The 10,378-nt window shown below is 51.8% G+C and overlaps 1 protein-coding gene across 3 annotated transcripts in view; it reads right to left on the reverse strand.

Moving 5' to 3' along the window:
- LOC126515734 (DNA dC->dU-editing enzyme APOBEC-3-like) overlaps positions 1 to 9,633 on the reverse strand; it is a 17,774-nt gene extending 8,141 nt beyond the window's left edge. For 2 of the 3 annotated variants that reach the window (XM_050165607.1, XM_050165609.1), the window contains exons 1-4: positions 9,403 to 9,633; positions 6,512 to 6,668; positions 5,129 to 5,408; positions 4,875 to 4,989 (exon numbers count right to left, since the gene is read on the reverse strand). In XM_050165607.1, coding sequence (XP_050021564.1) covers positions 4,875 to 4,989; positions 5,129 to 5,408; positions 6,512 to 6,668; positions 9,403 to 9,488 — 638 coding nt within the window. In that variant the 5' untranslated portion in view covers positions 9,489 to 9,633. Of the gene's footprint in view, positions 1 to 4,874; positions 4,990 to 5,128; positions 5,409 to 6,511; positions 6,669 to 7,655; positions 7,749 to 9,402 lie in introns of those variants that run through there. The other variant, XM_050165610.1, reaches the window with a different exon arrangement.
- Positions 9,634 to 10,378: the final 745 nt, after the last annotated feature.

Here is a 10,378-nt window from a genome sequence, read left to right on the forward strand (position 1 = left end):
GTCTACAAGAGCTAGTTCCCGGACAGGAACCAAAAAACTACGGAGAAACCCTGTCTCGAAAAAATCCAAAAAAAAAAAAAAAAAAAAAAAATGTTCAGCATCTTTGGCCAGGGGAAAATGCACTGAGGCTGGATGGATGACTGCGGTGGTGAGACTCTGGCCATGCGTGATCGTGATGGTGAGACACTGGCCATGCGTGATCGTGATGGTGAGACACTGGCCATGCGTGATCGTGATGGTGAGACACTGGCCATGCGTGACTGCGGTGGTGAGACACTGGCCATGCGTGATCGTGATGGTGAGACACTGGCCATGCGTGACTGAGGTGGTGAGACACTGGCCATGCGTGATTGTGGTGGTGAGACACTGGCCATGCATGACTGAGGTGGTGAGACACTGGCCATGCAGGCAGGAGGACCTGGTTTGGATCCCAAGCACCCATGTAAAAAGCCAGCTATAGAGGTTTGGGCCTGTAACCCCAACACTGGCACGCTTTGTACAGGGTATCACTGGAGCTGGCCATCCAGCCCGTGTGGCACTCGGTGAGAATACCCAGCATTCCTCTGACATTCCCAATATACACACATACACGTGAACACATGCACACACCTCACACCACATAAGCTGTATTGAGTCTCATGCAGCAATACCCCATGCACTTGGGCATCAGAGGCGGGAGGATTACAGCAAGCTATGGTCTACATAGTGAGCTTTAGGCCACCCAGGGCTTTGTGATGAGAGACCCTGTCTAATAAAAGTAAACAAAAACATTAAAAAAACAAGTAAGCGACCACAAATGTTGGTGAGGAACGGGTGTAGGGAAGAAGCCCCCGCACTGTGGCTGGGCACGCGCTAGTGCAGTCACTGTGCAAGAGCACAGAGGTTCTGTAGACAGCCACGCATGCACTATCACGCAACCCTCACACACCACTCCTCAGTGTACATGGGAAAGACTCCAAGTCCCATGGCAGAGGCAACTGCACATCCGCGTTTATTCCGATACCCACAAAAGCCAAAATACGGGGCCAGCCTGGGTGTGTCCATCAGCAGAAGGATGGGTGAAGAGAAGGGAGCCTGGTTACATGATGAGGTTCTCCTCAGCCACGAAGGGGAAAGAATGTGTTTACTGGAGACCGTGTGTGCATGTGTGCATGCGTGTGTGCGTGCGTGTGCATGTGTGAAAGTAAAAGGGAGCCTGTGGTGAGGAAGGGTCCAGTGGGAGAGGGAACAAGAACTCACTGGGGTGCATGTGTGTGAGAGCCAACTACGATATATATTTGTGAAAAACCCACAATTAAACCCATTATTTTGTGCATTGATTTTAAAATTATAAATATACATTAATACATTGGAAACAAAGCTAAAAGCACAGAACTGGGGAAAGAGTGGGGGCTTCTGAAGAGGCAGGACTTGGAGTGGGAGGGAGGGAGGCAGACGAAACAGCTGGTACTGTTCCGCTCTCTGGGGCCATCTGTGGCCCTGGGAAAGTCCCTGGTTTGTGACTGGGTTCCTACAACACCTGCTCCTACCAGGGTCTCTAGGTGGGGTGGCTCTCTTGTTTTTAATCTCCTTGGGCTCTGCCCATCAGTGTTCTCTGTTTTCAAGCCTCTCACATACCTGTCTTGGGGCATCCTGTGGGGTATCCTGGGCAGGCTGGTCCTAGTCCTGCTCTGGATCCTTGGGTCTGGGGCTCCACTTCCTACCAAGGAGGCTCTGTCTATGAGACCCTGATAGTGATCTACGGGCCCCACCCCGGAACAGGAGGGCCCAGAGCAGTTAGGTTGGCTCGGGCTCACTCTCCTTCCTGTTGTTCTCTGGCTTGGCAAAGCAGAGCCTAGGATGGAGACAGGTCTCCCCATGCAGTCTGAGCAGGGATCCAAAAGGAAAGAGGAAGTAAATGCCAGAAAGGGAGGTGGGTGCAGAGCTGGACCGCGAAGGGGGAAGGGCAGATGGCGCCTTCTTCACTCACTCCTAACTGGCGCTTGGTGTGGTTCAGGGCACAGGATTTCCTCTCCAGCCTCAGAGAAGGTAACACCTCTGCCCTACCTGCTATCTCAGCAATACAAAAAGGGGGGTGGAGGGGTCGTGACTCTGACATCTCAGAAGAGGTCTCAAGCGCACAGAGAAACTGAGTCTCTAGAGGTCACACCGCAAATGAAGAACATGGCTGGAGAGTGGCCAGGTCTGCTTGGCTGTGTTCCCTCCTCCTCCAGCTGCTGCTTCTGTGGCCCTCATTGTTTTCAGGAAGCAGCAGAAGTAGGGGTTGGGGAAGAGGTGGCTCCCACCTAGGGCCTGCCAGGTCTAAGCTACAAGGACATGGACTTCAAGTTCACATTCCTGAAGCTGCCAGTCTGCTTTGGCAAGTCTCAACCAAGGATCCTCAGATTAGAGAACACAAAGAACATTCTGTAAAAGCTGTCACCTCAGGGCCTGGCTTTCACAAGACCCAGAGTCCCCAGCAGGTCTTCCCCTAACAGTTACCCTCTGTACCTGGTCCCCACTCTCAGCCTCCATCCTGCCCTGGCTCCACTCCTGACGTTAACAGAGGCTCAGGCAAGAGTTTAGAGACGCCCCTTCCCTCCCCGCAACCTGTCCCAATGTCCGAGGAATATTCCGGGATGAGCCGGGTCCTTTTAGGAAGAGATCACATCTGTATCCTGGCAGCTTATCCAAGTCAGAGTGCTGAGGCACGTCCCACATCAAGAAGTGGAACCCTGACTTCTCCCTCGAGAATATTCTCACGTCTCCAGACTTAAGAGGCACTGTGAGGGACAGAAAACACCAACTCTATGAGCCACAGGCAGAGAGGAGATTGCTGCCAAGGGAGCCATGCCGGGCTCAGGCAGCTATCAGACATTTGGGGGCAGCTCGCAAGGACAAGCCTAAGCATTTCCCAACACAAGAAGCAGTCTTGCTCATGAGGGACAATGTTCATGACTGGGACACTGGAGCTTGGGGCCACATCAGGGCCCCTATGATGTACCTCTTCCCTTGAGGAAGATTTGGAAGGCAGACATGCTGACCCAGCTAGAGGACCCCTGGATGCTGCCTTCAAATGCCATACCAACAGCCCAGAGGAAGATGGGACTCTGGCCATCACACAGTGAGCGAGTCTGTATGCCTGGAGTCATCCGGGTCTAGCAGAGCTCCCACTTCTTGTGGTGTTATGAAATGGCCTACTAAGGGCTATGGTCCCTGGCCAATCCGTCAGCATACTGCCTGAGCTCCCCTGAAACACCTGCCTCCTGGTCTCACTTCCCATCCTGCCTGGTGCCAGATGTGCAACCCCTGGCTGTCCCTCTTGAACTCACAGAGATCCTCCTGCCTCTGCCTCCCGAGGGCTGGGATTAAAGACATGCGCCACCATCGCCTGGCTCAGCCTTCTACTCTTAAAAAAACTATTTAATTGTATTATTTTATATTATTTTGAGTGTGTGCGCATGTGTGTGTATGATGTAGGTGCATATCTTCCATGGCCTAAGTCTGGAGGTCAGAGGGCAACGGTAGCGTTGTTTCTCTCCTTCCTCCTTTATGTGGGTTCCAGGGATCAAATTCATGTCGCAAGGCTCGCTTGCCAACCACCTAGACCCACCAAGCCATCTTATCAGCCTGCTTCTACTCTTACCCATCTTGTTTCTCCACCCTCCTCTCCCCAGCCTCTTATGGAAGAGTTCAGGCCCCAGTCACTGAGGCTCACCGGCACCCCACCCAGAACTCCATGGGGGGGGGAGGGCTCCAGGATATAGAGGGTGTTGGGGCGTGGCCAGGGATTCTCCAGCATGCTGACTACCGAGCAAGGACACAAAGAAACCTCCTAACCGCCCAGGGCAGGGTAGTAGTGGTGCACACTAATCCCAGCACTCCGGAGGCAGGGGTAGGTGGATCTTTGTGAGTTCGAGACCAGCCTGGCTCTATAGCTACTGAGAAACCCTGTCTTGAAAAACAAACAACAACAACAAAAGGAACCCAAGGAACCCAAGTTCAAGGTCCTAAGCCCGACTCCGAGTACAACCATTTAGGCAGGTCCTAATCCAGGCCTTATGGGAAGAGGGAATTTGGACAGAGGGATACTAGGAAAGAAGGACCACATAGCACACAGTGACCCAACAAGAAGCAACCATCTACAAGGCAGGGAGAGCCTCAGAAAAGCTGCCTGTCAGCCTCTTGGACCTGGAGAAGGCACAGGCTGGCTGAGCATCTGGTGGGTGACTGCACGGCAGTTGGGGCTCTGGCAGCCTCTTCCTTCCTCTGAGCACTCAAAGCTGCTTTTTTTTTTATTTTTAATTTTTTTTGTTTGTTTTTTGAAATAGGGTTTCTCTACATAGCTCTGGCTGTCCCAGAATTCACTCTGTAGATCAGGCTGGCCTTTAAGTAAGCCACAGAGATCCGCCTGCTTCTGCCTCCCAAATGCTGGGATTAAAAACATGGGCCACGACTGCTCAGTGGCTGCCTTTAAAAAAACAAAACAAACAAAAAAAAAAAGTGTTTTCTATGTGCATTGGTGCTTTGCCTGAATGCATGTCTGTGTGAGGGGGCAGGATTCCCCTGGAACTGGAGTTACAGTTGGAGCTGCCATGTGGGTGGTGGGAATTGAACCCGGGTCCTCTGGAAGAGCAGCCAATGTTCTTAACTGCTGAGCCATCTCTTCATCACCTCACGGCTGCCTTGTTGGAATTTCTCTGCCTTCCAGTCTCCATGCTTACACTCACACCAATTCACTTCCGTTTAGCAACTGGATTCAATCACGATGTCATGATGGGAGACACCAGGTTAAGGAGTGGGAAGGGCCTGGTGGGTAAAGATGCCCCAGAGAAAGAGGAGGTTTGGGAGGAGGAAGAAGAAGAGAGAAGGCCAGGCATGAGAAAGCCCCTCACCTGAGAATATCACAAAGCGTTTTTTTATGGGACCGAAAAAGTGTTTTAAGTTTCTTCCAAGGCCTGAATGACTTGCCATCATTGTCCACAAATTTGTACCAACACTTTTCAAATTCTGAGATAGAAGAGGAGAGAAAGCAGTCAGGGGACATCAGGACTTTCCACAGTCCCTCCAGGCCAACTCTCCGACTGATCCCCCTTCACCGTAGGTCACGCCCCCAGGCACTCCCGCAGCCCTGATGCCCGCCCCTCACCTGGAAAATCCATGACAGCCATCTGGGCTCCTGCCTGATGCAGCCGGCGAAGCTTGTCGTGGTAGTTCGGGTGCCAAAAATAGTAGAGGCGGGAGCTGAAGATGGCCAGGCTCAGGTTGCGGTGAGTGTCCAGGAACCTGGCCACCTGCTCCGCACAGTCATCGCAAGGGCTCCAGGAGGAATACCAGGTGATCTTGTACTTTTCATTGGGAGACAAGACTTCCAGTACGTGGGTGTGGAACCAGTACAGGAAGCATTCTTCAGCATGGAGGCCGCCATTCTGGGAAAGAAAGGGGAATCCATAATGGGAGGGGAGGAGCAAATTGCGTGCAGGCAAATAATCCTGGCACTTGACTGGTTCTGTGTCTCCGCCCCTCCCCCATCCTTCTTCCTTAATTTCGCATCCCTCACCATTCTTGGCTTAGCTATCAACCTCACATCCATTCTGCATCTCCCTGGCTTCTCTCAGTAGCACTCTGAGCCTTGCTGGTGGCCATGTCCCTTGGGGGCAACTAGATATCATCTGCCGTATCTGCTCAGGAGGGCACGGGCTAAGATGGTCCCTTAACTGGGCAAGGGTAGCTCCCGAGTCTTGAAACGCGGCTCATGCATCTGAGTTAACATTTACAGCATCTGCACAACACACACGTCGTTTTGTTCCCTCTAAAATTATCTATCTATCTATCTATCTATCTATCTATCTATCTATCTATCGGTTTTGAGAGACAGGATTTCTCTGTATAGCCATGGCTGTCCTGGAACTAGCTCTGTAGACCAGGCTGGCCTTGAACTCAGAAATCCAGCTGCCTCCAAGGCCTCTGGAGTGTTGGGATTAAAGGTGTGCACTGCTGTGCCCGGCCATATTCTCAATGGAATGAGTTCCTGCCTCTTCTAAGAAGAGTCTAAACAATCTATTTAGGTTTGTGTGTGTGTGTGTGTGTGTGTTTTCCTGTGTGTTGGAACACACGTGTGCCAGAGCGTGTACATGAGGTGGCTAGAAATTGACACTGGATCTTTTTCTTGTTTCCTCTCCACATTGAGGCAGGTCCCCCACTGTACCCAGCCAGAGCTTGCTCTGGAGTGTCCTTGGCTCTGCCTCCCATTGGTTAGAATTTTAGCCGCCTTCTCTGTCCGCCTGGCTTTCACAGGCTTTTGTGGCACCCCTCTGCAGCCTCTTGGCTTTTATTTATTTTCTATTTATTGATTTGTTTGTTTAGACAAGATCTCACATAGCCCAGGCTGGACTCCAACTCTATATAACCAAGGATACACTTGAGCTTTTGGTCTTCCTGTCTTCACTTCCTGAGTGCTAGGATCACAGGTGTGAGCCACTGTGCCTGGTTTTTCTGTGCTGCCAAGGATCAAACCCAGGACTCCATGTACCTCTTTTCTAAAGACCCCTTGGCAAAGGGGGACAGGTACATCATGCTCCATCCTATTCACTTCATAGCACAAGAAGGTGTTCTTCCGGCCGTTGGCATAGCATAGGTTCTTAAAGTGGAAGTAGTATGTTCCTTGATATAACGTCTCTATCGGGTTTCTGCAGGCACAAGAGAGAAAACAGAAATTTCAGAGTGTGCCCTGGAGTGACTCCAAGCAGAACAAGGCCCCTGGAGTTCTGAGACACCGCCTGCCCTTGACCTTTGACAAGCCCTAGAGTCTTTCCAAGCCGGAAGATGGGGAGAGAAGAGAAAAATGCTGCAGCCAGAGTGGTACCCCCTCCTACCCACGTCCCAGTGCTGCTCCCTCCAGTGGAGCCCCTAGCTGAGACCACGGAAGGCCCCAAACTCTTCCACCCATGAGTAATAACTTTTAGCATTTCACCCCAGCTCCTTCCTGACGTGACACCTCTGCAGGGTAGAGGGGTTCTTAGAATCAAGGAAATGGTACCGGAGCAACAACTCATTCAGAAAAGCGCTGGCACACAAGACCTGACTCTCAGAGCAAACGTAAATGTCAAGCATAGGGGTGTGCCTGTCTAACCCCAGAGTTGGGGTGCCAAGACAGGAGCTCATTGGCCAGCCAGCCGGAACCTGCAGCTTGTTTCAGTGAAAGACCCTAGCTCATTAAAAAAGAAAAAAGGCAGAAAGCAGCTGAGGAAAACGGGCGACATCAGCCTCTGGCTCCCAGATGTGAGCACATATATACAACCCCTCACACCCACAGATCTACTGTTAGGGAAATTCCTAACTTCACATAGATAGTCTACTCTCAGCATTTCTTGGGTCTGATGAACTCCTCAAATCCTTCCAGGAACCTGAGGGAGATGTTCCCACTTAATAGACAGAGAAAACCCAAACCTATTCCTATAGCCTTTGGGGATCAGGAACAGGGGGATTATTCCAAGACTGAGTCCTGCTTATTCTTTACAGTGAGTGGCAGGCTAGCCAGGGCTTCATAGCAAAATCCCGTCTGAAAAAACAAACCAAAAGCAGTCAAACTGCCACCACCACAAATTCCCACAACACAGTAACAACCAACCAACCAACCAACAAACAACAAAACCGAGGAGACAGAACTCCCCTACCATAGAGCTGGGTGGGACAGAGCTAGGTCCGGTTAGGCCAGCTGATCCATTTTGTCATTAGGACAGAGGAGGGCATCAGGTAGGATCCTGGTCAGCAGCCTGTATAATAAAGGGCCAGAAGACCCAGACTTCAATGAAGAATGGTCAGAAGAAGGAGGGTCTTATCTCTGTCGCTGGGAGGAGAGGTGACTTCCAGGCCTGATTACAAGGCCACACAGGGCCAAGGCTATTAACAGATAGGTGCCTGCCAGACAGTTGCAGGCGGATCTCTGTGAGTTCGAGGCAGCCTGGTCTACAAGAGCTAGTTCCAGGACAGGCTCCAAAGCTACAGAGAAACCCTGTCTCGAAAAGCAAAACAACAACAACAAAAACCCAGATAAGTGCTTATACCTGGCTTCAGGAGATCTAAGCCTGTAGAACACACTGGCTGGCAAGGGGCTTTCTGTTGAAGATTTAAAGACAAGCTTTTTGTGCTATGCCTTGCTGAGTCCCCTCCTGGGAGTCGCTCTAGACAGGTCTACCCGTCACTAGACAGAATAAAGCTGTTCAGGGAAAGGTGATGTTTTAAAGACACAAGAAAAAGAAAAAAGAAAAAAAAAATAAAACCAGTATGGGCCAGGGAGATAGATGATTCAGCAGATAAAAGTACTAGCCTTAAAAGCCTGCACCCCTATCACACACACACACACACACACACACACACACACACACACACACACGGTTGCTTGGGGTGCCGGAGGGCCAGTGGTCTCTGGCTGCTGACCGCTCACTCCCACTCTGCTTTCTTGGCAATACACTGGGCCATCCTCCTTCTTACACGAGTTGTTCAAAGAATTCTTGAATCGAGATCAAAAGCACCAGTAGAGGGGTAGAAACCAGTGACAGTGTGGGAATAGGCAGGGTGGGGGCATAACTTTCATATATATATATCTTTAAAATATGCTCATGGCGCTTGACATTGCATATATGTACATGCGTGTATGTGTTGTGTATTGATGTGTGATGCTGAGCTGCCTGGAGGTCCAGAGATGACCTTGGATCCCCTGAAGTTGGAGATCATGGTTGTGAGCCATACCATGTTTGCTGGGAATTGGACTTGGGTGCTCTGTAGAAGCGGCAAATGTTCTTAACTGCTGAGCCATCTTTACAGCCATCTCCCGCCCCTATTTTTTTTCTCAAATGTTATCTGAATGATGTGGTTGAGAGCGGTCACAGTGACCATCCATCCAGGCAGTGGGGGTGTTGGGAGACTTCTCACTCTTTCTTTCCCGGGGGGACGGGAGAGGGCTACTTCTGAAAAGGTGATTCGCATAGTCTCAGAGAGTGGTCCCCTCTTCTCCCAGCGTCCCCCGAGGTTGGGTTAGAACAGCATGGACGTCCTAGGACATCCATCGAAAGTGCTCCAAACGTGATCGTCCAAGGTCTGCTTCCATGATTTGTCTTTAAATTCTGACGCCCAGCCTAGCCCAGGATCAGCAGGAAGACCTACAGGCGAGCAGCCCCAGTTTTAACAGGAAGAAATATGGACGGTGTGGAGAGGGGTGCAGAGGGGCCAGTGTAGAAGCAGCTATGAGGCAACTGAAGTGGCTTAGATCAAGGACCCTCGAGGGAAGTGGGAGCTACAGAGGATCGTGGAAGGGAGGGGGCGCAGGGCTGGGGACCTGGGGGAGAGGCCCAGCACATAGCACAATGGGGGCCACCAGGAAGAAACTGCAGTGGAAATTTGGAGTAGCGGGGTCAGCCGTACCTGATCGGTGAATAGGGTCTGCGATAGCGGCATCCCAGGCAGGTTGGTCCCATCCCAGCTCTGGGCCCCACGCGCTGGGGTTGCATTTCCTGTGTACAGGCCCTGACTTTGGGAGACCCCAGAAGTGCGAGTGACCTCCTGGGCCTTGTGAGTGAAGGCCCCACCCTCTTCCTGCTTCAGCTCCCGGAATGGGAGGGCTCTGGGCGATCGAGCCCAGCAGGCTCCTGCCTCCCTTCCCTCCTACCCTCTGCCCCCGGGCATGGCAGAGACCTGTTTCTCGGTACAGCGGCCCGAGGGGATCGCAAAGAGAAAGAGAAAGTAACTGATGGCAGAGGGAGGCGGGTGCCGAGCGCTTTGAGGGGCAGGACAGACGCCTGTAGGGTAGCCCCAGGCTTCTCCATCCAACAGACCCAACCCAGGCTGTGCCAGAGTTTGCAGCGGTAACTGAAGCCAAACCAAGGGTTTGACTCTCCGGGTGCGAAGGAGGCGTGGATTCTGGGTGGGGACTCCTGGGTTCTCTTCCCTCGATTCAGGACGGGAGGGAACAGTCAAGCTTTGGGTTTCTAGTTGTGGGCTTGGATTTTGACAATCTTCATCTCTAATTTCCCAGCCGCTCCAGGTGAAGAACCAGCCTGGGACCGACGGGAGCACAAGCTCAGATGGGTCATTGATGGCTCAGGATCAGACAGATCAGATGCCGGTGGTCCAGCTGGCATTAACGCTCGTGATCCAAACTCGTTTCCTGTTTGTCCCTGCAGATTAGAGAGACCGATGCTAAAGAGGAGCGGTCGATCTTGCTGTCCCCATCGACCTGGCTCTCAAGGGTGCCAGTGCGGACCAAGAAAAAGCTAGTGCACGCTGCGGGTTGTTGAAGGCCATCCAGAGTTCTATGGAGGAATGAATACACACGGGGTCAAGTCATCTACGTGCCCTTGGATACACGTCTGTGCGGGAGAATCCGGGCTCCCCGCAGAGA

The sequence above is a fragment of the Alexandromys fortis genome, unplaced genomic scaffold (genome assembly GCF_014885135.2).
Source record: "Alexandromys fortis isolate MF-2015 unplaced genomic scaffold, M_Fortis_MF-2015_v1.1 scaffold_157, whole genome shotgun sequence".
Classification (NCBI taxonomy): domain Eukaryota; kingdom Metazoa; phylum Chordata; class Mammalia; order Rodentia; family Cricetidae; genus Alexandromys; species Alexandromys fortis.